At 45.9% G+C, this 27,891-nt stretch overlaps 1 protein-coding gene across 4 annotated transcripts in view; it reads right to left on the bottom strand.

Moving 5' to 3' along the window:
- Window positions 1-1,145: 1,145 nt before the first annotated feature.
- Window positions 1,146-27,891, bottom strand: part of AFF1 (ALF transcription elongation factor 1) — a 187,507-nt gene continuing 160,761 nt past the window's right edge. For all 4 annotated transcript variants that reach the window (XM_054989575.1, XM_054989576.1, XM_054989578.1 and 1 more), the window contains 11 exons: window positions 25,901-26,839; window positions 22,596-22,693; window positions 19,612-19,858; window positions 17,460-17,551; window positions 15,471-15,534; window positions 12,768-12,904; window positions 10,358-10,429; window positions 9,574-9,667; window positions 8,636-8,679; window positions 7,134-7,363; window positions 1,146-5,024 (listed from right to left, as the gene is read on the bottom strand). In XM_054989575.1, coding sequence (XP_054845550.1) covers window positions 4,903-5,024; window positions 7,134-7,363; window positions 8,636-8,679; window positions 9,574-9,667; window positions 10,358-10,429; window positions 12,768-12,904; window positions 15,471-15,534; window positions 17,460-17,551; window positions 19,612-19,858; window positions 22,596-22,693; window positions 25,901-26,839 — 2,139 coding nt within the window. In that variant the 3' untranslated portion in view covers window positions 1,146-4,902. The remainder of the gene's footprint in view (window positions 5,025-7,133; window positions 7,364-8,635; window positions 8,680-9,573; window positions 9,668-10,357; window positions 10,430-12,767; window positions 12,905-15,470; window positions 15,535-17,459; window positions 17,552-19,611; window positions 19,859-22,595; window positions 22,694-25,900; window positions 26,840-27,891) is intronic.

Genomic DNA, 27,891 nt, shown 5'->3' with positions numbered 1-27,891 from the left:
AAATCAATAGGAAACCAATGAAATGCTCTCAGCATAGCCTGTCAATATGGCTTGAGTATCATCTTTAGGGCTGCATTTGGCTATAAAATTTGACAAGGACCTCTGACAAGGTCCCAACTGCAACAAAATTTATAATACTATCGTGTGGTTAGATCAAGGACTACTGTAGATTTCATAACTGGGCAGAGTGGTCAGGAATAATATACGTGGTTTGTTTTTGTGATGGTTTATGGGTCAAGGCCATGAGAGATTCCAGATCAGAAGGGGAAGATGCATTCTTTTATTTATCCCCACTCAATGTCATGGTCTGAAAGAATCAATTACCACCAATGTGTACTTTTAGGTGGGTAGCCATGTTGGTCTGCAGTAGAACAGCAGGCTTTGAATCCAGCAGCACCTTAGAGACGAACAAGATTTTCAAGATGTTAGCTGTCGAGAGTATTCTTCAGATAGCAAGGGAGCTCTGACCCTTGAAAGCTTATACCCTGAAAATCTAAGGTGCCAACTATAAGTTGTTGTATTAATCCAAACATACAGCTGTGATTTGAGTATTTGGTTGCTTGCTTCTGCCATGGTGTAAAAGTCATGAACCACAAGTTCTTCATGGCCAAGAATGTTGAATGAGAAGATGCTCAACCTGCCCATTTACGCTCAAACCCAAGGCATTACACCACCCTGCACACTAAACAGACCGAAAACTAGATCTGAATGCAAATCTGAGTGGTTTGGTTTTTGAAAAAAGGGTTGAAAGAGAACACCCCAAACGAAGCTGGCAAAATTTGTGGCCTGCCCAGCACAATGCTGCTGTATGGTGAGGTACTGTGGTCTGCTCAGTACCTAAAGATCTTGCAGTGCCATGGAGGCTTGCAAACAGAATGAGAAGTCCTGAAGGGCCAAGTTTGGCAGGTGTCAAGGTGTGTGGACATGCCCCAAAAGATTCAGGTGGACCCCTTTGTCACCTGTATTGTCTTTGGACAGTCATAGTGTTTGAGAAGAAAGCTCTGAAACAGCACCAAACCCTTCCACTTAACTTGAGAAGCTGGTTTCGCTCATGCTGAAAGCCTCAATCACCATCACAGAGCCCGTAACAGAAGATCAAAACAGCAACTCCACTTAAATATTTCTGGAGCAACTCTCAAGGAAAAGACCTTTTTAATTAATATTTATTTCATTATCCCACATGAATTAAACAAATCAGCCTGGAAATACCACCAATACACAGGGCAGAAAAAATGTTATTTACAAGATGCAGACACAACACCCCATAATAAATTTAAATGTACAGATTTGATAAAGAAACCATGGACAGGAGGGGAAAGGGGAGGAGGAAGAGACATCGCTCTTTAGAAATAAGTCATCAATCTAACTTTCAGTCCACGTCTCCAGTGTCAATGGAACCTGCAAATTATTAAATAATGGCATCTTAGACATATAGAACATTTGACAATTTAAATACATTAATTATAATTCTAAATAAATATCATCTGGGAAGGGAGTCTGCTTTGAGCCTGCAGCTCCATTGACCTGTATTTAAAATGGCAAAACTTTTTCTTTCACGCTCCTTATGTGGAAGGCTTGGCCCCAACTCCTGTTCGAAATCAATGGAAGTTCTACCAGCATCTAGAATGGGGATAAAATGGCGTTTCTTCTGATCAGTTGAGCTTTCTTTATATATTTTTATTTTAAAAGGTCAGAGGTTTTTGCTACATGCGTTCCCCATAGACTGGCTGCTGCTTTGAAATTGCATACAAAACAAATTTTTAAAAGCGCAGAATATAAAGAGGAAAAGCAGGCAGTTCAGTTCTGATTACAGGATTCGTTTTAACTTCCACAGTAAGTAAGAGGAGGCATGGCTTCCGTTTGCTTTATGGCCTAAATCAAATTGGAATATATATTTGTTTAAAGGAGGCGAAAGGCCACGTGCTTTGCTTGTCCATTAGAATGTCACCCCCCCCTTTTCATCACCCCACGCCCTGAAAAAAAAAGCAGCGCAGAACAGGAATTCTTCTGAACATGAGAAGTTGCTATTAGAATCGAACTCTTGATATCGGAGGGGGCGTGGATGGGGGGAGGGGCAGGAGAGTAGGTGTAAATTGATTATTGCCGTCCCTCGAATAAAGTGCTTAACAAGCAGGTTAAGGCGGGTCCCTTGACTCCTGGGGATTCTGAATCTGAGGCAGGATTTAATAGAGTGGCAGCACCTGGCAAGTGCTCAGGCCCCCTCTGGGAGGAAGAACTCCAGAGGGTCAGGCCTGAAGACAGAGAGGTACGTTGGTCGGGATGAGAGGGGAACGCGATTTTCAAGAGAGGGACCAAGTGAGTTTAGTGTTTGCTTCTCAGCAAGCCAGGCCCAGGAGTGCTAAAATTCCAGAGGGGTTCTAAGACAGGTTACTATTCCAGGACCCCCTGGGAGCAACCAACGTGCTCTTCCATACTTGCGTGTCCGTTCCCAGAAAAGGTAGGTGCCAGTCTAGGTGCATATCAGATCTGGCAAGCTTTCACCTCTTCTCAAGACACCCTTGAAGCAGGCATGATTTTTCTTTTAAGAATTTCTAACCGGAAGCAGCATAGGGGAGGGTGGACTGAGACACTTGGCAGAGACCAGGGGCTGGGAACCTGGACTCTCCGATCGGCTGGCTATAGTTCCAGATGCATTTTGGCTGCATCACAGCATGTAGAAAAAGAGAAAGCACACTCTTCTTCCACCTGCCCCTTCCACATCGTTTTGCAGCTGCTCAGCAGAGACTGCCGGGATTCCAAGTTCTGGATCTCCACCATATGTCTCGTTCCACCATGTCTAGTATTTAAAAATCCAGAGAGGAAAATATTAGAATTGCTTCCAGTGGTAAAAGTGGCTTATCCCTGAAATCAACTAAGGCTTAATTTTCTCCAGACAGTCTGAGATAGGTTACCCCATCCTGCCTTTTTGCACTGATAAATTCCCAAAAGAGCTGAACTGGACACCTCCCACGTAGAAGTCTCTCTCGGTACGGCAAGGCGCTTTGAGGCTGATTAACGTTTCAGTCAGCCTCACAAGTATGCCAGACGTCCCCCCCAAACAGGAATACTGCTTCCACCCTGCACATGAGAGAGGTCTACTTGTGTGGGACAAACATATAGAAATGATTGCCTCCCCTAACACTTTGACAACAGGCAAACAAAGAATACACACACCTTCACGAATAGTTTTGTTGGAAGATATTCCCATTGGTCTGTCCTCAGGATAGAGACAGAAGCGAACAGGAGACTTAAGGCACACAGTTTGAGAGGAGGGCGGGAAAAAATGAGGGGTCTTGAACAAGTTATATACTTCAGGAAAGAGGGTGTAGGAGAGAGGGGAGAGGCGGGAAGCCCCAAGGGGGTCCTCTTGCATCCATGTGCATCATTTGTGAATGAAGCAAGGATCATTGGCTTCACAAGTCTAAGACAACTGCTGTTTACTTTTTTTTAGAGTGGCCTGGGAATTCCTATAAAGTTGGAGGATCAAATGAGTCTCTCCGTTACAAAAAGGCAATCTCTTATGGAGAGGGGAAACATGTCTCCAGTGCCAAAACTTGTGGTCGAGTGTACCCCTTGGCTGGCATAAATGGGATTTGTGCTTCAACAGCTGAAGGCAACAATTTTGAACCTATGGGTTTCAGAGAAGATGAAATGAGATGGTGTACTGCTAAGTTCCTCCCAGTTTAAGGATGCAAAATGGAACGTCAAGTGTCACACTACCAAAATGAGTGCATTCCAACCGACTGACCCACCCACCTCTGATATAAACAGTCCCTCACAGATGGCTTCCTGTGCAAAAACCTCCCTTCGGCTCTCCCTCAACTGTGCATGCTTCGTAAGACCTCTCTTGTGAGCTGAGAGTATGGCCTAAGGGAAATCTCAGGAAGCGAGTCCAAGAGAAAGCCTCTAGTAAGGCTTAGCAACTGTGGTTAGCGACCGTGAACAGTTCCAGTTCAATTCATTAGTGCAGTATTGCTCAACTAAACCGGAAAGGGGGTGGAGCCAGCCTGCTCCGTGCTTCGCTCACGTTGTTTGGGGAGGTGACAGTTAGCATCACAGATCTGCTCACAGTGGTTTCTGGTGATGCCATCCCACGCTCCTGTGTTCTCTTATAAAACGGCATGCCAGGCTGTCAGCAAACATGGCAGCCAAGACTAGGGCACAGCCAAGGCAGGAAGGGAAGAAGCCAGGCTGGGAGGACAACTTACAGAACCAAGGAATGGAGGAATTAGTGCAACAGATGGATATGAATGCAAATGGGACCAAGGAAGGGAGAAATGCTCTTTTACATCTGTACAGACTTGAGTAGTGCGAGGTAAGAAGGCCCCTTCGCCCTGGTCCTCCATCCGTCCCACCCTCCAGGAACAAAATCATACGCTACAGACAGCAATTCTGGTTTTCACTTTTTAAAAACAGAAAAGGGAAAGGGGTGTGAATCTGAACCCCCTGCCGGGCCCAGGAACATCACTGCATCTTTTGGAGGTGCTGCAGACATTTCTTTGGGAGGCGGATTTCCTTTCTCTCCAGCACTTCTTCATGCTTGCTGAATTGTTTTGTTTTTGTCCTGCTGGTTATTCATTTATAGAAATGTTTATAGACCATTGACACGTTGAATCATGAAGGGGGGAAAAAAGGAAAAAAAAGAGAGAGAACATTGCACTTTGTCCTTTGAAAGAAAGCAAGGCAGGCATCCTCAGCTCGGAGGCCTCTTCTCCACTTCCCATCTTCCAGGTAGCCCATTGGCACCGCAGAGTCCTTAAAGTTTTCCAGTGTCACCAAGATCCTTTCGGTCATGCTTCAGACCACCTTCCAGGTGCTTTTTCCTTGTATCCCACGAGGCTGTTTTGGAGGCTTCCAAAGTGCAAACGAGTCCAAGGCGAGGTCCCTGCCTTGAAGCACCAGCTAAGGTGTATTTGGTTCCAGTTTCAGCCACTGTAAACCCTGACGGGTGTAGGGTACCAGTTCCGTCATACTGCTGTTCAAGGAGAGCGTGCACACGGCAGCACTGAGCTCGGAAAAAAACTCTACGGGGAAAAAGAGAGGGGGGGGGAGAAGAGTCATGTTTAGCTCCTGGCAGTGGGTTGGACGGTACTATTCCACCGAACAAAGTGTATGAATTAAAATATTTATACCTCATCTTGCCTTTTGTCTCCAGTTTAAAGCCCTCCTATTATCTAGGGTGCTTCCTCCAACTTAAGTGGCTCCTGCGTTGATGGAAGAGCCGCTTAAGTTGGAGGAAGGCTGCTTGGAGGGCAGTTCCATGACACAGAATGGTACAAGGCACAGACAAAAGAGAAGAAGCATCTACCTATAAAGACAAGCAAAAGGGGTGCGGGGAAAAGGGTTGCTGGAGAAAGCTTGGCCCCAGAGGTGCCGCCAAGCACCTCAGGGCCTTGCCTCTGTCCCACAGGCCAGGAAACCTGCCTCGACACACAGCTAGCAGAAGCAGAACGATGCAAAATGAGCGTGTTCTAATGTGAGTAATTTTAAGATTAAAAATTCAGAGCTTTGACGCTCTCTCTGATGCACACTTTTGGGCGAGGAGCTTTCCTGTTCCTTGGCAGTGCAACCCATAGCTGAGTTAAGCTAGCTCCACTGAAGTTGATGAACTTAGAAGGGCATAACTCTTCTTAGGATGGAACTGCATAATGTGGCAAACAGATCTAGACTGATGTCCGAGGACGCCCCTGTGCTCACGTGGGTACAGGAGAACACACACACACACACACACACTCCGTGACCAATAGATGGGCAAGAGAGGGCAGGCAGGCAGGCGGGCGGGCAGGCAGGCCTCTCCTTTGACTGATTTCAATCAATCTCCAAAAGTCAATGACAGCAGGTAACCAGACCAGGTCCTATCTTCCTTTTAAACTGGGTGGTTTCTCCGAGTTCTTTCTGTAACCCTATACTTTTATGTGGGCATTAGGAGTCAAAAGGATGGGCTGGGATCTGGGAGGCTGTTCAAATCTCATTTCAGCAGCAAACTTCAGTCAACCTCTGCCCATCCCATTTTGTCCTCCATTCGTAATACGAAGATAACCCCATCACTCTGCCTTGCAGTACTATTATAAGAATTACTGCAGCAATACTGCTGAATTGCTTTGAATGCTGAAAGCCGTATACAATTCAGCGATATTGCTAAAATCCATTCTAGGAGAAAAACACTTCTGCGTTGTTGTTGTTTAAAACAGCAACTGCTCCCCAACCATCATGCCAGTGAGGGCTGATTCACACTTTCCGTGGCAAGGCTGTTCACTGCTGCTTGTAAAAACTGGTCATGCGACAAATGCCTTCAAAAGCAAACCGAGATGGGAGCTTGCGAACAAACAGTGGTTCGCACACGAACTAGACCTGCACCACTGTGGACCCCTGGATAGAGTTCAATACCATTTGTTGCAAGCTTACAAACATGGAAAAAGGAAAAACTTTTTCACGGTCAGAGTAGTTCAAAGGTGGAATCAGCTGCCTAGGGAGGTGGTGAACTCCCCTTCACTGGCAGTTTTCAAGAAGAGGCTGGATGAATATTTGTCAGAGATGCTTTAGGCTGATCCTGCACTGGGCAGGGGGTTAGACTAGATGGCCTGGATATCCCCTTCCAACTCTATGATTCTATGATTTACTACTGCATCTGTGTGCCTCTGGAGTTGCCTTCTATCGACTATAACTAAGGGCTTTGTCAGACATGTGCTGGAGTTCCCTATTTGGATCTCCCAGAGATTTCTTTTACACTTCTTCAGGTGAGCAAGGACCCAGTTCAGGAAGGGGGGCTTCAGCCTCCCTTGTGGAAGCTACAGGCCCTTAGCCCACAGTCTCAATCTGAATCAAGACCCCGTGTGCCTGAAAATGAAGGGTTTTTTTTAAAAAATGCTGGGAGTTCCAACCACAGAACCCTCGGCATACATCTGGTAGAATCCCTAGGGTATCAGTGGTCCCTCTGACCTCAGTACTGTATATTAAGAATTGGATGAGGTGCCCCCAGGCATCAGGTCAGAGAAGAGTCTTCTTTAACTGCCCTGTTAACTGGAGCACCAGGAACCAAACTGGTGACCTGCATTTCGAGCCACTGCCTTGTGGGCCTTTCAAAGTCCATGTGCCCCAGTTACCAGCAGAGACGGACGGAGACAAGCCCTTACTTTTATTCTTCCTGGCCAAAACATCAGCTTGTTCCCAGAGATCATAGGCATAGAGAATATAGGAAGTGATGTTGACGAAGGAAGAGGTGATGGGTGGGATGTGATGAGGGACGCTGATGGAAGAGCCCCCGCTGCCTCCGCCGCAGCTACTGGTGCTGGAGCCCGTCTGGGAGCTCACAGAGCTGGCTGGAGAGGGCATTGGAGAAAGAGGAGACGGTGTTCCTGTGCTCCTGCAGGACAAACATACAGCAAGAGGAGTTTAATATCTCTCTTGGCCGCTCCATTCAAAAGACAGCTAATCCTCACTCCTCTCTCTCTCTCACACATACACACAAAATAAAACACAAACAAGTCTTACCCTCTCTCCCTCATTCATATAAGCATGCAGGCTTTAAAAGCAAATTCCCATTTAATTTGCAGTTTGTAAAACTTCTATCATCCGCCATTGTGGAGTCAATTTGCATGGCAACTTTTTTTCCTCATCATGTTTAAGAGTCAGCACACAAGCCACACCAGAGGCTTTTTCTACATAGAAAGAATTCTGGACACAAAGGGAATGCTCAGCTAACAGCACGTAACTCAGCCTAGCTTACAACAGCTTTTTTGATAAGCAGAGCAAGCTTAAATTTAATTTATCTTTTAAAAAACAGCTTATTAATTTGTTGATGACTTATGTTTGTATGAGGTTTGATTTCGCAAGCTGCCTTGAGCAGGATTTCTGGAGAGGTGGGATGTTAATTTTCTAAATAAACAGAACCCTTTATACTGAATCAGAGTATTCAGTATACCCATCAAAGTCATTACTGTCTACTTAGAGGGGCAGTGGCTCTCTAGGGGCTCGGGTGGAGGTCTGGCACATCACCCCCTCCTGCATGCCGAACAGATGCTCTACCACGGAGCCACGGCATCCCCCTTACACACAGAAATATCAAGAACTCTCTTGAGCCTATGGCCATGGTTATGGAGAAAGTGGCCTGCCATTTGGAAAGTACCCCCTGTTCTGCCCTAAATGCTACCAACATTTCAATATTGAACAGACTTCAACTTCTTCCTAATCTTCTCGTCTCAAAGAAGCTCAGGGCAAATAGAGGCCATTTCTGCTCAGCCCCGTGGCATTTCTCTCACTGGGACTCGTCTCTATTCTGTAAGCTGTTTAACGTCTTCATGAAATTACTGGGAAGGGCCACCCGAGGAGGGAGGGGCCATCCTGGATGAGGCGCTGCCAATATGCAAATGAATACCCAGCTCTGTTTTTCCTTTATACAGCAGTGTCTAGGCCTGTTCTGACAATCAGACTTCTTTAATGAGATTAAGAATATAGTTATTTCCCTTGGGAGAAAAATCCATGAGGAATTCCTTTGTGACATATTGACAGGGATAAAACTGAACCCATTTCAAACTGTTCCTCCCTCCTAGAATAGATACAGCCCGGCACAGTTAAAACCAGCCAGGTCTAAATTTTTTAACAAAACAAGGGATCAAATCTTTATTTTCAATACTACCTTGCAACACATGGAGAAGGTGCTTGTGTGATTCTAGAGGAACTCTGCAATCAAAATTGAAATTCTAGTTAGATGCAACTGACACCAATTTAGGGCTAGTTTCTGCATTAGATTTCTGACTACAATCTTAGACATAAATACAGAATTGGCTAACAAGGACTGCCAGGAAAAACAGGCTCATGCCATGCAAAAAATAAACTAACCCCGAGAAGCACCAAAGTAGGTCTAAACCCACCTATCAGATTTACTAAGAATCTGTTCCAAAGAAATACTTAACAGTGAAGCTGGAGGGGGGCGAAATCTGTTTACATAAGCAGCAAACTTGCATAGGATCACATGGCTTCTCTTTCTCAGAAATAAAGACACGGTTTTTCTTTTTGCAGAAAGGGAGCAGTGATACTGACGTGCCAATCTCATTCTGCTCACAAAGGCAGGCCACTCAGCTGAGCATTTCATCCGAGCAGAAGTTTGCTTCGGAGTATCATTGGAACAGACTCTAAGATTCACTTCCCACATGCAGAAGTTTGGCTTCTGAGCACGTTTCAAAATTCTGGAAATCTTGCATATAGGGAGGAAAAATCACATCCTATCAAATGCTTGCTGATCTGATCCTTCAAATACTTTAATTATCTTAAAGGACATGTTGAAGATAAGATAATTCAAAGTTCATTAGCAAAAACAACAGCGCACTAACAAACAATTTTTCCCTCCACCAAATGGTTCTTTAGAATGCTGGCAGTCAAATGAAGGGACAACATCCTCAGAAGGCTTACTTTAGTACAAGCCTCTTTGTAATATTCACATACCTCTGTAAAATAATATAAACAACAACACAATAAAATACATAACAACAATTCAGAGAGATTATTTCCAGCCCATGTCAGAATCCATCTTAACTCGCATTCAAAGTTTGATACAAAACGGTCTCAATTCTCTACCTTGAAGTGTTCATTAAGGGTCCGGGAATACTTTATTGCAGTGTCCTTTTTGTAGCGGAACATTGCCATGTACAAAATGGCTTGGCAGCGCATGCTGTAAAAATGCAGTTTGAAACATGGGAGACAAAAACAGATCCCCTTTAAATGCAATTTCTATGTTTATATATATATATTTCTTATTTCACTGTCGTTCAGTACTCAACGGGCTTCACATATACAGTGGGTTAGACCTCTCTTAGAGCCAAACTACAAGTGACGTCTTACACAGGTTGGACACTAGTCGGCTTCCCTCAAGTTTTGATGGGAAATGTAGGCGTCCTGGTCTTGCAGCTGTAATGGAGAGCCAAGCTGTAAAACCAGGGCGCCTACATTCCCCATCAAAACTTGAGGGAAGCTGACAAGTGTCCAACCTGTGTCAGGCGTCACTTGTAGTTTGGCTCTCAGTCTTGCCCCATTCCATTCCTTACTTCCCATCCCACGTAACGTTTGTGTTATGTAGGTGCCTGAAGAGCTTTCTTTGGGTGGTGAAATCCCCCCCCCCGGTTATCCAGCAGAAAAGCCAAATGGATCCAACCCATTATCTCAACAATCTTTACAACCACCATGTAAGGTAGGGCTCACATTATTACATCCACATGACAGACTGAAGAGGAAGAAAGGCTGCCTATCATCGAGCCACTGAATTCATGGGTGACTTCTGGGTTCTTTCCCCCATTCACATGAATTGACACAAATATCTTTTTAAAACTGAAACATCTGAAAATAGCAACAAGGGCCCACTCACCATAAAACAGCAAATATTTTTTCATGTGTTGTTGTTGAAGAGTCCGCGAAGGATTTTAATGTCATTATGAATCTAAAAGCAGACAAAATTATAGATGGCTGTCATCATAAAAAAAAATACACGATCCCAGTGTCAACACAACACAGTAAAGTGCAGTTTACACAAGGTCATGCTGACAGGAAGGAAACACAGAAGAACCGACATTTTTTGTGACCTCAAAATTGCAGGGCTCCTCCTTCCTTAATTTTTTTCTCCTCTAGCTCATGCAACCACAAAGGAAAGAAACACCGATATAAAATACCCCCTTTCAAAATACTCGTTTTTATTCTGAAGGAAAGCAAAATAATAAAGACAGTAGGAAGTTACTTTTTTAATTGTAGTACTGTCCCCTCACTATGCTCGGAAGTACATAAAATGCAAGCAAAACTTCATTTCCACAAAATGTATCCTTTAAACACGCAGAGATTAAAAACCAGCCATATAAACATCAGCAGCCAACATCTGTGTAAAACCTTCCATATAGATTAACGCTAAAGGAAATCAGCCGCATTCTTCCACAGCAGTAAAGTTAACAGAAAGCATCAGCTTGCTTATCCACAGCCCGAATCCACTAAGCCGCCTCCTGAAGCGGCAGCTCAGAAAATCCATGTACGGATTCTCGCTTTGCCATGATGAGATCTGAACCTGGCCCCCAAAGCCACAATGCACAGACTCAGCACAATGCAGCTTCATATGTTAACACGATTCACCTATAGCTACTGCCTTGGGAGCTGAATTTTATGATAACTATGATCAGGGCGGGATCTACGGTTGCCGGCGCCCACAGCAACCAAAGACTGGTCACTTGCACGAGCGCACAGCGCATGCGTGCTCCCGGCGCTGCGTGATGACGTCATGGAAGCGGCGCGTGCCACTCTGTGGCAAGCCAGCTGTCCTGGTGTGCTGCGGAGCTGGCGGTGGCAGCGGGAGTGGCTGGGAGGCCACCCGTGCCATTCGCCTGCCCCACAGGACGGGGCAGCTGGCTTGCTGCGTGCCCCCTGTCCTGCAGGGCAGGCGAATGGCGCGGGCGGCCTCCCAGCCACCTGCATTGCCTTTCGCCTGCCCTGCAGGACAGGGGGCGGCCTGTTTGCTCCTGGGGCTGGCAGCTGCACCCAGCTCTTTGGCGGCGCCGGGGGCAGACTACCCCCCCTGCCCACCCGTCGATCCAGCCCTGACTATGATGTGGTTTTATTGTGTTTTTAAAATGACCTTGCTGTAACCCACTCTGAGCCCGCTTGCAGGTAGGGTGGGCTAGAAGCCTGACAAATAAATCAATAAAATAAATATAACTCTAACCCTGATTGTGTGGTGCGGTGGCTGCATGCAGTTGACTGGTCTTACTCAGATTCTATTTTTCAAGTCCTATGGGTGAGGTAGTGTGGTAGAAAGAGTGTGAAAGAAAAAGCATAATGTGTGGGAAACAGGAAACTACAGACATCTTCAGGAATTCCAGGTGGAATTCCTGAAGAGAGAACAAGCCAAGCTGACCCTCTTTTCCAAGAGTTAGAACCCTAGATACAAGACAATGGTGGCCTAGATGGCAACAAGGAGCAGGGCCTTCTTGGTGGTGGTTCCTTCCACTGTGGAGCTTCCTACCTAGACAGACACTTCTATTTAGTTTGTTGTGTTTTGGCTGAGTACTTTTATTAATATACTGAGCTGTTCGGGTCAGCTTGTAGGTTTGCTTTCTTAGTTTTTGTTCGTAGTAGTATTATAATTGGCTTGTATCCTACCACTCTGATCAAAAAGGTGTGAAGGTTTGCTCCGGACTAAACATTTGAAGTGTTCCTCTGTCACCGGTGGTTGTTGCCTTGGAGAAAAGGTTTCAAAGCCTGTTGAGCAGAGTGGTAAGATACAAACTAGAGTATGTAGGAAACGTAATTAAGGGAACCATTATCTGGGCTGGTTGGCAAGGAGACACACTCAGAATGAATGAGTACGTGTAGATCAAACGGGAAGCACAAGCGTCAAAAAGCCCCTCAAAGTGCAGCTGGGAGAGTACAAACTGAGTTCCAAGGAATACCATTTAGAACCGGGATGAGAAAATGTCCTTGTCCATGGACCACATCAGGGTCTCCGCTGGCTTCTGAGGGATTTGGGTTGGAGGCTGGCGCTTCCCATTTCCAAAACCATTCCTTGCAGCCCAGTTTGAATTCTGATGTGGCCTTCTCTCCCTGCTCTGAATAGCACATGGCCTTCTCAACTGTTTGCTCATTTTCTGGGAGTCCAATGCGCTAGACTGCAGTCCTGTGCGCTGCCAATAAACTGCTTGAGGGCCGATCAAAAAGCCCTCCTGCAGACCAGATGTGGCCCCATGGGCTGTAACTTCCCCACCTCTGTTTTAGAAAGTCTGCAAGAGCTCCCCGCTTACTTTATGAGGTCTATGGTCTCTGCAAACATGGTATATGCTGGCTTTGGTGTCAGGGTGTCCGATTCCATCGCAATGCCACACTCAATGAACGACAGGGCAGCAGCCAAGTATTTGATGGCCTTCCCGACTTTGTCTGTCTGTTGGGGATAAAGAGAATGCTGATCAGCTCCAAGAGCCCAAAGATGCCTCATGCATTCAAATGTTCAGAGAGTGGCCGAGACTGAAACGAGATGCCCGTTCGCTTTGACCCCAGCTGAAATCACGATTCTCTCCGCCCTCCCAAAGGGAACGCCTGAGCTTAGAAGAGCCCTGAGAATGCAACTGCACAGCCCCACTGGGAGATTTAATTCAAAGCTTGGCAGCCTTGTTGAAAGAAAACCCATATATTTAAAGCAATAAACACATTTACCGCTTGCCACCAGCATTATGTAGCAACCATTTGGAACACAAAGCACCAAACTGCTGCTTTGGACTGGAAGCTCTCCTGACTGTTTCAGGTAAATGCTTTTATGTAACAGGGTTACCTCTCCAATTAGTTAAAAAAAGAAAGCATTTTTTAAAGCTTTAAGCAGGCTGAAAGGTAAGTACCAGCTGCTGTTAAGAAAGAAGTGAATAAGCAAAGCCTATGCATGCACACCTGGCTCCGGCATGCCTCAAGAAACACACTCCAGTGGCACAGCCAAAATATACTAGGTTAACTTAGGGGCAGATATTCCCAAAAGAGTTTGGCCAACAAAAGGGGATCAAACACAAAGGCCAATTTGAGGTATTCTGACATGTCAAGAAAGGTACACCCTATCAGTGCTTGGACACAGGAAGGAAGTGGGCGGTAGCTTTCTTTGCTGGGAAACTCCCCTTAACCCTGAGTTCCCTGGAAAGCACCCTGATAACCCAATGCCACCATTCAGGTGCCTCCTGATACCATCTAGACTGATCCATTAAGAAGGGGTCCTATTAACGCATAGTGATTACGTAGCATCCATGTAGCACTCCAGCATGCAGGGAAGAGATAAAATGTCCCAGAGGAATATACTGCATGACCAATGCAAAAAAGGGTCTTTCTTAAAAAAAAAGTTTATTATAGAAAAATAGGGAGGGAAAGAGCAAGTTGGATTCAAAGAAGATCAGAAAGGGACAAAACACAATTACAGGGAAGGACACACAATCTCACAGCACTCAGACTTCCAAATAAAAGGAACAAAAAAAAGCACGCTCTATCTAGGCTGTAAGTAGGTTCTTCAGAGCATGTACAGTTCCCTTGCATACCAAGATAATGCAGGTGTGAGGTAGGCCCCAGAGGTGATGTTGGACACCTCCTGTGCAGCTGATGGAGGGTGAGCTGAGCCGCCGTGGTGTCTTAGTACCCCAAAACAGTCGCTTAGGTGGTTTGGCTAGAGAACTGGCCTGCAAATTGGTGGCACTACGCTCACTCCATGCCAAGCAAAGGAGCAGCTCAGCACGGACCATTTCCACAATGTCTGACAGTCCCACGTCATGCTACAAACAACAGCCAGTTCTGCCCTGCTCAGAAACAAAGCCCAGGATGGGGCTATATGGGCAGAAGTTGTGGCTCAATTTACAACAACTAGTGTCCCACGGAGCCCTCATTCTCTCCTCTTGTGCGTCAATGAGCACTTTCCATCCACACCGGTGAGAAGAAACGAGGCCTTTCCTGGAAAAGTTGTCACCACAAAGGCAATAGTAATTTGCCCTCCACCTCATTCTCTAGGGGGGTGCCCCCCTCAACAGCCCCCTCCCACCACAAATGTGTATTATAAACCCCTGTCATCGTCAACCCAAGCAGCCACCCAACGTTAAATGAGCCAAACAATGGCTGGCAAAGCCTTGCTGGGGCTCCAACTCCATTCCTCCTTACTTGAATGGCAGCTGATGACGCCTACTGCCTTTGCTGCTGCCTCACTGGCCAGGAAAGGACACACACTCTTTCCCATACACCTCTGGCCTAGAGATAGTCTCCTTCATCCTGCCTAAGATCAGTTAATCTGGCTGAGGGTCAGGAGGTCCGTTGGTACCTGTTCACTCAAGCTGTCACCATATCCCATGCAACAGGTACATGCCCTTGTAGCCCCAGGTGTCCAACCATTACAGTCCGCGGAACAGTTGGCACTGCCTTCCTGCATTCCAAGCAAACAACCCATCACCCCATAATTTGCTCAAAGTGCTGAGTACTTCTTGGGAACAAAGCAGCGCAAGAATACTCCAAGGTCAACAGGTATTCCTGAAAAAGCACAACCAATGCTGCTCTATCAGTGGCACACAGAGAAATTATCTCACAAGTGTGTCCGGAGGTGAACATAAAGTTACGGCTGGTAAAGCGAATAGAAGGCTCGACAAGGATCTGGGAAGACCCGAGTTCCAGTCACGGGTCTGCTGCAGGCCCAGCAAGTCCCCTCTCCCGGTCTGAGCACAGTTTTGCAGGATGGGAGTCGTGCGACACGACTTCTAAAGGGTACAAAGACCCCCAAATCCAATTAAAACAAACATTTAGGAAGCTAAATCAATGAGTGACAGAAATAACTACATTCTACTTCAATCTAAGTGCAGAATATTAATGAATCAGATATGGGGTTGTGTCTAAAGATCAGTACATTATATGGAACCACCAACTGCGCTCTTTTTCTGCATATTCTCACTCATATTTTCTAAGAGACCAGTGGCCAATTAAGAGACACTGACACATACCGTCGCATCTGCTTTATGCTTCAGCCTCTTGGCCTCCTTTAAGTGATATTCCACTGGATGTTGTCTGAAATTAAGACGCGGAGAAAAATGTTTTAAAAGAAAAACAATTAAAGCAAAAATACCGAGCTGCTCTTTCATCCGCGGATCCTCCATGAAAATTAAAGTAACTGGCAGGCTTCTAATGATGCGATGCATAACTGCATAATGATTTTTTTTTTAAATTAAAATATTGCAACTAAGATAAGGGCTGAACTTAGGGATAGGGGAAGGTGATCATGGAGTAGAAAAAAAAGGAAGAAAAATAAGAGGAAGGGGCCAGGAGTAATTTAGGCTGAGTTGCACATGTGAAGCCTCCTGGTAGCAATTCAGGCCATTGGTCCATACAGCTCATTGTCTAGGCCGACGGCCAGCCCGGCTCTTCCAGGTCTTCTGCAGAGAAGATCTTTCCCAATACTTGCACCCAGGGCTTTCTTTCTGGGAAAAGAGGTGGTGGAACTCAGTGGGTGGCCAGCACAAGGGGCAACTCTCAGCGGGAGGTGGTGCCCCTGGTACCACATGTGCATGCGCAAAGTGCACGCGCGCTCCCAGGACCAATGATGTCACTTTGGGTCAGCTGGAACGCGGGGAGAGTTTTTAAAAGTTCAAATTGCCCTTGGCGAAAATGGTCACATGGCTGATGGCCCCGCCCCCTGATCTCCAGGCAGAGGGGAATTTAGATTGTCCTCCGTGCCGCTTCAGCGGCGCGGAGGGCAATCTCAACTCCCCTCTGTCTGGAGATCAGGGGGCGGGGCCACCAGCCATGTGACCATTTTCAAGAGGTTCCGGAACTCCATTCCACCGTGTTCCAGCTGAAAAAAAGCCCTGCTTGCACCCGAACTCTTTTATCTGGAGATGCTGGAGACTAAGCCCAGGACTGAGTCCTGGCCTCTCCTCATGCAGTAAATTTGTTCTGTTCAGTTCATATTTGTTTAATTTTGGGCAGCTATCAAGTCAATTCTCATGGAAATGTCTCTTCATACTTCCTCCTGGCAGAGAGGTTATCTATGAGTTCTCTCTCTCTTTCTGAAGGCTCAGACAGACAGATCTTCAATCCAAATCATCCAATTTGCACATTTTTGTCTATGTTTATAAACCAGGAGCAGATCTGTCTGTTTTTAACCAGCATCTTTTACCCACTCCAAGAGGCACACCTGAACAGGGTAACAACTGGAAGAGAAAATCCAGTATAAAGTAACCGGTGTCTGGGAAAATGAGATTTCCGAAATCGTGTTTTCGAATGCATGGGTGGCCTTAGCAAATGACAGCAAGCCAGACACGCCCACCTTAGAACCTCTGCTTCAGCAGAACATAGGTAAGAAAGGTGGAATAACAAGCCATTGATCTTGCTGACTCTTATTTCAATAGTGCAAAATGGAAGAGTCACGAGTGCCGAGGGGATGATTCTCAACGTAACGGCACAAGAACCTGAAAGGGTCCTGCAACGGTAAATGTTGCCATAGGCCTAGGAAAAACAGGGAAGGAAGGGGGACAAAGACTGGGTAACTAGTAGGAACTCTGGGGGGGGGGGTTGAGGCTGGTACTTGAACACTGCCTGGGCAATCAAATGAATATGGCCAGAATCCAGTTTCTGCTCACGTAAAGATGTGGACGCACTTATATGCAAGTCCAGTACAGGTTGGACCAATACTCAGTAGGAGCAATGGGAAGACAGCAATTGCAACTTCCCCCTTCCCCAATTTCTGTTCCAGGCAACTACCGATGTTCCTTTTGAAAACAAAGCCTGAACCAAAAGTTGGGGGCGAACTGGCCATGTGAGAAAGCGTTAAGCAAGGAAGCAAATGACATCATCGCAGCCCTTGCAAAGAAAACTTGGAGGACGGCTGTATGTTTTTAAGGGGAGAGGCCAACCAAGTTGTTTACAAGGGAGAGAAGGAAGCAAGACGGAAAGTCTTGCTTCCTTGCAAGAGAGAGAAAAGAAAGAATTCTTACTTGTGCGGCTTGCTTTGAGGTTTCGTTGGCTTGGAGGTACCGTTTGGCAAAGAAGGCACTGGGAAAGGGTTAGAGGCATCCTCTACGGATCCCTAGGAAGTTAGAGAGGAAAAATGTCAGCTAGTTGCCGTTAGAAACATTCACAGCAAAGTTTTTGTCTTTCCAAGGTGAATACTTGTTTAATTTCTCCCCAGATTTATCTTTCCATCTTTTTTCTGCAACCCCCCCCCCCCCACCAGAGGATGAAGAATTTGACTTCCTGCTAGCTATGTTTGAACATGCTGTGAATTCGGGGGGGGGGGGGTGAAGTCACAAGTTTTTCTTGGTGGCAAAGCCAAACCTGAGAGTCAATGACAAAAAGCCCATAGTGAGATTCCGCATGGAGCATCACACGTGGCCTCTGGCAACGTTAAATTATAAAACAACCACAACATATACACTGACTTCTTTTAAACTGGATGCAGGTGATCTCAAAGGACAGAAGAAAATGTCAAATTAACAGTCAAAATGAAGAGGCCAACCTGGAACTGTAACCTACGAAATTGCCCAATGATAGACAGGCAATATGTTATCTGTTGTTGTAACAAACCCAGGACAAATTTAGTTATAGGGGATAAGAAAGAAAGACGGTTTTGTTTTCATTGCTCCACCTGAAGACCAGTTTTACAGAACCAGGGATTTACCAGACTAGTTCTGCCCTGAATTCTGCAGAGGACAAAATTAATTCCCTGAGAACTAGATTGTTCTAAGGGTTGTAGCCTGGAATTTTGTTCCCAACTGGGTTGTGTTAAGGGTTCCAACCTGGAATTCTGACCCCAATGGGATCAACTGAAGCCTGGAATTTCATTTTCTAAGATCAACAAGTCAGATTCCTCCGTAAGCTCAAAAGCAACCCCCCTGCCTTACCACGGATTTTCAGTAAGTGGAACTCAAGTATACTTCCCTTGGAACACAGCAATCCCATTTGGCTATCATAGCAATAGCCATCAACTGATCTACGCAACTGTGAAATCCTTTTCCTCTTTTTAAAAGCTGTCTAAGTTGGGGGCTATCACCATATCTGGTGGCAAGGAATTCAATGTGTGCCCAAAAGTTACTAAATACAGGAGTTTTTTTAAACACTTCTGTAGCAGAACATCTCACTCTCTTAAAAATAAGCTAGATTTTGAAACATCTGTGAGTTTAACTGTACAAGAGCTGTTGACTGGGACAGTCACAGGACACAAAAAAAAGTACACGTGTACTCAAGAAGGTACGGTTTCCGTACGATTCTCTTGGGCCATACGGTTCTCAAAATTCAGGGCTGCCTCGAGAGATTGGAAACAGCCTCAAGTTTCCCAGGAAAGAAAGGTTTCTTGCAATTGCTCCCCTTGTCTTATATTACCTCCTGAGAAGCAGATGCCAGAAATAAGCCCTTATTTTTTGTAAAAAGGCCTGAATATGTTGAATATTCTTATTTAAACCCTTGCAGAAGAACAGATCCTTGATGGACATTCATTCTGACATTAAAAGTCTGGCTCCAAAAAAGGCATGCTTAAACTATGCGTCAGATCCAGACTGTGCCTTCCGCTCACAGAAGGCACTTCTGTCAACGGAGTGCAACTATCCTGCCTCTCCATGTTCCACTGAGGTCCACTGAGCTCCCTGAAATAGGCCGTTTCCACACGGCTTACCTAGTTCCGGAAAACAGCGAAATCTCGCGAGAAGATGCTGTTATCGCGTGAGAAGACGCAATAACAGCGTCTTCTTGCGCAATTTCGCACGAGATTTCGCTGTTTTCCGGAACAAGGTAAGCCGTGTGGAAACGGCCATAGTGCTCCTGGAGGACAAAGAACTTTCAGAAATAACACAAGAGGTAAACAGGGGATCTGCAGCAGACAGGAGGAATTGGTGGAAATTACCCTCCCCTTCTGTTAGTGGAAAATATTAGTCTGGATCCAACCCCATGCATTTACAAAGATATATAGGTGTTTTTAGCATTGATTTCCTGCTCTTCTGTTCTATTTCTTCCTCTTTATTCAGCTCAGTCCTTCATATACAGCCTTCACTCAGAATTTAAACATGCCTCTCATGGATCCGAACTTTTTACAAGCCTATTCCTTTAAGCATTACCATCAGTGGCTCCAAGAAGCAGCCAGCTATTGACACTTACTTTGCTGCTCTTTGAGGTTTCGGAAGGCTTTCCTTCCATTTTCCTGTGCTTGGAGGACGATGAATCTTTGTGGCTTTCCTTGTTCTTGGGGATGCTCTCGCCATGTCTAGGAGGCTGGCTGGAGGCACCGCTTTCACTCTTTGGCCTTTTCTGGGCCGTCTTGGCTGGCTTCTGGGCAAGCTGCGTGGGAGACACTGGTGGTAGCGGCAGCTCTTTCCTTTGCGTCTCTGCTGACATCTTGGAAACCCTAGAGATGAAGAATTCAATCAGTGTTTGAGATGGATGATAGAACACGAAGATTTGGAGGTGGGGAGGGGCAGGGGAAAAATGTTAATTCAAGCATGTAATATAGTTGATCCATTTATTTAATGGGATCTATAGGAAAAGCAAGATAACAAAGTGACAAAGGCTTCTTCAAGGGCATTCAGGAAAGTCAGGGGCTTTCTGGTGACTCATTATCAATAACAACGCAGAAGTCGAAACCAGGAAAAAATGTATATGGAAGAACATTCATTTGGGTTTGTCTGTATAGGAGATCTGGAGCTAAAAGAGCTGATGACGCGTAGCGTTGTTGAGGGTTTCATTAAGATGCAGGAGGGCACAGCCGGTTGTCCTTCACAGCGGCTAGGATCAAAGAATTACTTTAGGTGTTTCCAAGAAGTTTGGTTACACCCTGTGGGGCTTTTCTTGCTTTGAATAGCAAATTTTGCCCACTCACAACACACCTTGCACCATTTCTGAAGGCCCCATGTTTCACAAGGGTGCTCCACTTGGCTAGGGTTGCCAAATGCCTGGAGAAAAACCCACTGTCCCTCCATTAGAGGGCAAATTATCTTGTGTAATTAAACCTCTAGTAGCTTAATGGGATGTTGTTTACCCTGGCCTGGATGGCCCATGCTAGCCTGATCTCATCTGATCTCGGAAGCTAAGCACGGTCAGCCCTGGTCAGTACTTGGATGGGAAACCACCGAGGAAGTTCAAGACTGCCATGCAGAGACAGCCACGGCAAACCACCTCTGAAGTCTCTTGCCTTGAAAACCGTATGGGTGGCCGTTAAGTCATTTGTGACTTGACAGGACTTTGCACCAATGAGATGTTGTCTACCTTCCTGCCATGAAAAGGCTCAGCTGCCATTTCCAGCCATTTAGCCTCTGTCAAAGGGACAGGATATTCTTCTCCAGGCCTATTGGCAATCCTGAATATAGCAAGGTACGGAGCGGCGGGGGGGGGGGGGGGGCTGTGGTTTGAGAAACACAAGCCCAAAACCTCACTGGGTACACAAAACTTGCGCAACTTTTTGAGATACTGACCCACTTCTGCAAAGGAACACCTAGTATTTTAGCAAAAGACTGTGAAGAAGCAATGCTCAGATCTTCAGCATCAATGCCTTACTGCTGATTAATGTCTATTTCATGCACACTGAACCTGAACTTCACTGCTACTTTCTGCACCATGGGGATGGCCGCCAGCATCCGTGTAGTAAAATCCAGAATGACTAGGCCTGTAACGTTTCATCTGAAATCAGTGCAGCAATTCAATGTTAGGTAGCTAGGAATATATTCAGGTTGGTGGGACCATACTTCACAGCTACCATTTTATGGCAACAGAAACTTCTCCATTACCCTCGAGGATGCTGCCCGACATGGTAGGACTATGTGTGATGACAGCCAAAAGTTTGGCAGAAACATGCTAAAATATTGCTAGAATATATAAAATTGTTCACACAGGTGCAACAATAAAAGCTTCCTATACAAAGGGCTGCCCTAACCTGGATAGCTCAGGTGAGCCTGATCTCGTCAGATCTCAGAAGCTAGGCAGAGACAGCCTTGGATAGTAATTGGATGGGAGACCTCCAATGAAGACCAGGGTTGCAGAGGCAGGGGCAATGGCTAACCACTTATGTTAGTCTCTTGCCATGAAAACCCCACTGGGGTTTGCCGTAAGTCAACTGTGACTTGAGGGCACTCTCCACCACCGTACAAAGGGCTAGTCCAATGGCCAAAGCATAGTGGTATGGTATTCAGTGCAACTAACAGCATAGTGTAGCAGAATCCAGAACGACTAGACCTGTAATATTCAACCTGTAGTCCAGTTTTTGCAAATTCCGGTGGTATAAGCTGCCCAAAGCTGTCCAGAAAGTGTTATAGCATAGCTGTAAACACTTTTCCAAATCCCATATTCTCAATACAGTCTCTTCAAATAATTACTTTGTGCAGTTCATTCTGACAATGTAAAACGCCACCCTTGCAAGTGCACCCATTATCAGCATCTTTGTTTCCTAGGGTCACGTGTGTTCAGCAGCCCAGGCCACACACATCCAGCCCTGGTTAGATATTTTGAATAGAGGCCAATCAACTGTTCAGCAGGGAGAACAGAAAGGGGGGAGGACTGAATCCAGCCCCCCGCCACACCCTTCTGAAATAGGCCATCAGTCCTATTTGACATACCTAAGTGGAAGGTACACACGTGTGCTGCCCTGATGGTGCACTGAGTTTGGGTATTGCACATGCAACATTTGCTCCCCTTTCAGATGCACAGAGAGCTGCTTCCAGACACGTTAAGGCTTTGAACCTGGATCAGAGCATATATGTTCAGGGTCTAAAGTTTAGGCACTTCTCCAAGTCCACACAAAAGCAAGGATGAAGCCTGCAGAATTCACTTATGGTTCAGAAGGGTTCAGCAGGAAAGAACAGTCTGAACAAATATTGCAATGCTAACTGGCAAATGTTTGCTAAATTAACACACTATGCATATTATAACAAGCCCCGTATTTGAGGACTGATGACAGGGGCCCTTAGTGGTGTAAGTAGAAAGGTTATATTCCAAGAATGAAGCAACAACAGCCGTGCTATACCCTGCCTTCCATTGGGGCCACTCTTGATCCAAAAGATAAATAGAAGTTCAACATTTGGAACAGGCAGCTTTGCTGTTCGTTTGCTTTGGTCTTTCACTTTTTAAAAAAACTCTGGCCGCTTGGTACTCACTTGTTCCTACTAGAGTCTTTATGACTTGACAACGAAGACGATTTGTTTTCTTTCTCCAGCTTCATCTTCTTCGGATCGTCTCTGGGTGCATCTCCTTGCTGGTAATGCATAAAATGAAAAGCTTGGTAAATTAAAAGGTTGCGGGGCTCCCAAGTCAACTATGTCCTTGGTCACAGCAGGAGGGGAACTGGCACATGGGGGGTAGGGATCGCGATAAGCTGGTGCTTGCTGGGGAATGGCAGGAGACTAAATCCCATCCTGTCTCCATCCGTCCCACTCTACCTCTCCTCATCCTGAACAGCTATCATTGGTTTATTAAACACGATGATGAACATGATGCACCAGCAGTTGAAACAGCGGAAGAACCACTCACACAGCACCAGTGTGTGCGCATGGGTCCTCCTCCTGCTTGGGGTATATCTGTGCACATATTCTCTTTAACTGGATAGCGGCGTGAATGTACAGAAGAGAGGAAGCAACCGGAGGCTCCAGAAATCTGACCCACAAAGGCATTTCCACTTGACCCCCTGCATAGCCTCATCGTTCCTTACACTATACTGTGTACCACCTACCAACAGACTGCAGGCAAAGGGCTCTTCAACCCACTTGCGCAGCAGCATGAACTGTTAAGAGAGGCTTTGACTTCTTGCTGATGAAGCTTTCCGCTGCACATCTCTGGCATAAGCAAAGATGGTGGGAACGACAGCAACTGCTCAAGGGCTCTAGAGGAAAGGCTCTGACAGAGGGACTCTCTGCTATTCACAGTGGGAGCAAGAGAGGAGGCAAAAGAGCCCTTTGCACAGTCCTTGGTTTGTGAGGGAATGAGACACTACACAGAGGCAAAATGACTGGCTTTTCAGTGCTTGCTGAGTTGTAAATATAAGCCCACATTTTTTAAAAAAAAAAGTTGTTCAGATGGGAAATTACTGAGCTCGTAGGTATAATAGTCCCTGTTCACTGAATAATCTTTAGCATTCAGAAATCCCCGTATTTTTAAAAATGTGAGGGGAGACCAAATGGTTTATTCTGAGATCCAAGAGAAATATAAATCTGGACACATTAAGTCCAAAAGTGATGAAGCACTCCGTACAGTTTGGGGTCAGGTGAATGAGTCTGGAAGGAACCCTGGCTTAACACACGCTCCCCCCATCCTCCATTTATTCACCACAAATGAAATTAGTTATTGTCCAGTTTTTAGTAAACCATTTCAACCCCTTTACAACAACATTTGATTTATATACCACCCTTCAGGACAACTCAGAGTAGTTTACAAAATGTGTTACTATTATCCTCATGAAAATCGTCCTGTGAGGTGGATGGGCCTGAGAGAGTTCTGAGAGAGCTGTGACTGACCCAAGGTCACCCAGCTGGCTTCAAGTGGAGGAGTGGGGAATCAAACCCGGCTCTCCAGATTAGAGTCCTGCCACTCTTCATCACTACACCAAACTGGCTCTCTGAGCAAAGGCATTTTGGGGAACATAATCATGCTCTTGACACACCATGGCTTGCACTGGGCTTGAAAACCAAGATCAATAATGGTTTTCTGCTCTGGATGGAATAGCAAATCATATGTTGCTAAAACCCAGGAAAGCTCCAATGAGCTGGCAGTAGACAATGCGCAGAAGGAGGACATGCCTAAGGCTATTCCCAGACTCGTTCAGGACTGCCAGTCTTCAAGTTTGACATTACATCTGCCCATGCAATGAGCTTTCCAGACCTGTAAATGGTTCAAATAACTTTCTGTTAAACCTGCTCTTGGATATAGTGTTTTTGATGAGCATGAATTATATGAATGCAGGAGGGAGAGAGAAACACAACACATAAAATTCCTTCTGGCTAAGTAATTAATGGCATGCAATCGTACCTTGGTTTGCCAAACCAACCCCCCCCCCCCACACACACACACGAGAGTTAAAACCATGTGGATCCCCTAATGTAATTTGTAACAGGAGTAAGATATGCGAGGAAGAGCTGAGAATAGGGGAGATGAGCCTGAAGCAATTTCGAGTGCAAATTCCCACAGGAAAAATGCTAGCCTCTGAGCTAGGGCTGGGCAGAAGTTCATGAGTAAGTTCAAAAGGATATATAAAGCAAGGCGAGCAAACTCGGAAACAAATCACATGATCTCGGCCATAAGGCCTAGAAACAAATACTAGACTTACCAAGACTTCAAGCCAGCTTTTTACCTAAGCAATCAGTTTTTGTTGAGCAATGACTGCATTTCCAAGCAAGTAATCCAACCCCACTTATCCCCGAGTTACTATACTTTCTGTAAAAGAAGCCAGACAACTCTTTGAGGCAATATCAGGGCATGCCTCTTTAGCACTTTGCAAAAGTGCAAAATCTGGACTCTTTCACCCACCCAGTGGCCATCCAGGCTTTGTGTCTACCTTTTCTCAAACTTTGGAGCAAAGCAGGTTTGGATCAGATCTGGGGAATGCCAGGGACACCCCAGGAGATATACAAATACACTGCAATTCTGTGAGGAAGCAAGACAACAGCACTCTCCAATAGCACCAAACCCTGAACAAATAACCATCAACACATGAGTTGAATTAGTACCTGGATACTAAAACTAAAGCAAAAAAGGGATCATATCGGAATGTTGTCTTGCAAACCATCTCTTGCTGTTAGTGGAAAAGAGTCATGCTGCCAAGTACCCCAGAGGTGCAAGAAATCATTCCAACACAACTCACATTTCTGTTTTAGCCCCCGTCCCCACGCTTGTCCTGTAAAATGTGTGAAGGCTTGCAAATCACACCTAAAATGAAATCCAATAGTCCCCCGCAAAATTCTTGACCTCTCGGATTTCCCCATGGAGAAGATCTGTTGAATTTTAGTTTGGAAATTGCCTCAGAATAGGGAAAGCTAACAAAGAGCAACCAGAACTGTATACAATAGTCCAAGTATCACTGCACTGTAGATTATGTAAGAGGCATTATGACACCCGTTGTCATGTTAAGACTTGCTTGGGGGGATGGGGGTGGGGACGTCAGTGGAAGAGTCTCTCCTTCACGTGCAGAAGGACCCCAGACCCTGGAGAGCTGCTACAAATCTGATTAGACAACACTGACCTTGACACACTAAGAGTCTGATTAAGTATAATGCAGTTTCATATATATGCCACCCATAGATGCAATTAGTGTTCTTATGAATTACTCAAAAGGAATTATGTGATTCTTTTAAAAAAAACCCTGGAAGTAAAGTTAGAAGCACCCATGAAATATTAGCTTTTTAAAAGACGCCTAGCATTTATCTTATCAAGTCACTTAGGGCACATTTGCCATACCCCAAGCCCCTCTCACCTTCCTCTTTTTGGGGAAATTGCTTGACATTTCTGCACTCCTCCTGTCTGCATCCGACTTCTTCATATCATGGCTCTCTTTGATCTCAAGACGTTTGGGGCAGCTCCCCTTCCTGCCTGGCTGTGGAATACGTGCGAGGAGGGCAAGCTCAATTTTAACCACAAGAGCTTGAGGTACCGGGTGATCCCTCAAGGGCGACAGCAACTTCTTATCCCTGATTGGCAAGAGAAACTTGTCCCTATGGAGGTCCTCTCTCGCTACAGTGGCCGGCTTTGCACTGCTGGTTCTACCAACAGCAGGAACCCGGGGGCTTTGAGTTACGGGGCTGAGGGGCAACTGTTCCAGGGTGCTGCTGACCACATTCTCTTTTGCAGCATCGTGGTCTGGAAATGATTTAACAGTGTTGTGGTGTGAGGTCTTGTGCTTCTTCTTCTCCGAAGCCTCCAGCGCTGTTGGTTTGGGCTCCTTCCTGTCACCAGGCTTGGGCCTCCCTTTCGTTTTTACTTTGGGCTTGTCTTTGGAAGACTGGTCTTTAGCCCCATATGGACCAAGTGGCTCGCTCTCCACTTTCAAGCCTCCCTTCTGCTCCTCCGGTACTAAGGCTCTGCTGGACTTCTTGGGTTGCTTGCTGCCCACAGTCTGTCTGCCTGAGTGCACGGGAGACTTCTGGTAGCTCCGCTTGGTAGGGAGATGCAGTTCCGGGGCAGATTGGGAAGCTTTGCCAGAGGCTTTGGAGTGACGCTCCGTTGGCTGGGGACATTCGCTTTTGCTGCTGTCGCTGCTGCTACTGCTACCGCTGCTGAATGACTTGCCTTGCTCTTTAGTGTCCTGGAGACTGCACCTACTGCGGTCATCCTCAAGGAAATTCTCAGTGGGAGACACTGGGTGAGGCATCCAATTGTTCAGCTGCCATGATCTACTGGATGTCTGTAGACTGGGCTGTGGAAAGAGAATGGAGAGGTAAAAAGGTATTCATTGTTCAGGCAGGGGCAGACTGGAACATTTCATGATGTGCTAGGTTTTATTTTGAAAGCTTGCATAGAATGTTTTACATTGAGAAGGATTTAAAAAGTACGTCTGTTATCTGTAGACCAAAGTGGGACAGTCCTTTTTATTAACAAGTTCTCCTCTGTATGCAAAATTAATATTTAGACTGAGTTACTCATGGTACCCTTCTGGACTGCCAATCGGGATTCAGACTCCCGGTTTTGTGGTGGCTTCAGTCCTACCTAGAAGGTAGGTTTCAGAGTCTGGTGTTGGGGGACTGCTGCTCTGTCCCTTGGCCTCTGGGGGTTCCACAAGGTTCTATCTTGTCCCCCTTGCTTTTCACTATCTATGTAAAGCCACTGGGAGAGGTCATCCGGGGATCTGGACTGAGCTGTCACCAATATGGGGATGACACTCCGCTCCAACTCGCCCTCCTCTGTATCCTCATGATGATGACCTTGTGAGACAGGTTAAGCTGGCCCAGGATCTCCCAATGTAAGAGGCTCAGGGCCACCCAATGAGTCCATGACAGAGTGGGAATTCAAACCTGCCCATCCCAGACCCTAGTCCAACACTCTAACAACTATGCCACGCTAGACTAGGCATTGGAAGTAGAATCAGTTTGGTGTAGTGGTTAAAAGTGGCAGGACTGTAATCTGGAGAACTAGGTTTGATTCTCCACTCCACTGCTTGAAGCCAGCTGGGTGACCTTGGGTCGGTCACAGCTCTTTCAGAGCTCTCTCAGCCCCACCCACCTCACAGGGAGATTGTCTTGAGGATAATAACAACACACATTGTAAACTGCTCTGAGTGGGCATTATATACTGTCCTGAAGGGCAGTATATAAATCAAATATTGTTGTTGTTACAGAATGAGAAGCTGAGATGCAGACATAGAGTAAGATTTTTGGGAATGTCTCCCTTGCAGTTCACACTGGGAAGAAGAGGTTAAATACATCTTGGCCTGTGCCTCATGAAGAAAGGCAAATGAGCAGTATGAGACGG

Source organism: Eublepharis macularius, chromosome 10 (assembly GCF_028583425.1).
Source record: "Eublepharis macularius isolate TG4126 chromosome 10, MPM_Emac_v1.0, whole genome shotgun sequence".
NCBI classification, from domain to species: domain Eukaryota; kingdom Metazoa; phylum Chordata; class Lepidosauria; order Squamata; family Eublepharidae; genus Eublepharis; species Eublepharis macularius.
Note: the sequence above shows the minus strand (reverse complement) of the source record. Positions and strands in the feature narration are given on the sequence as shown.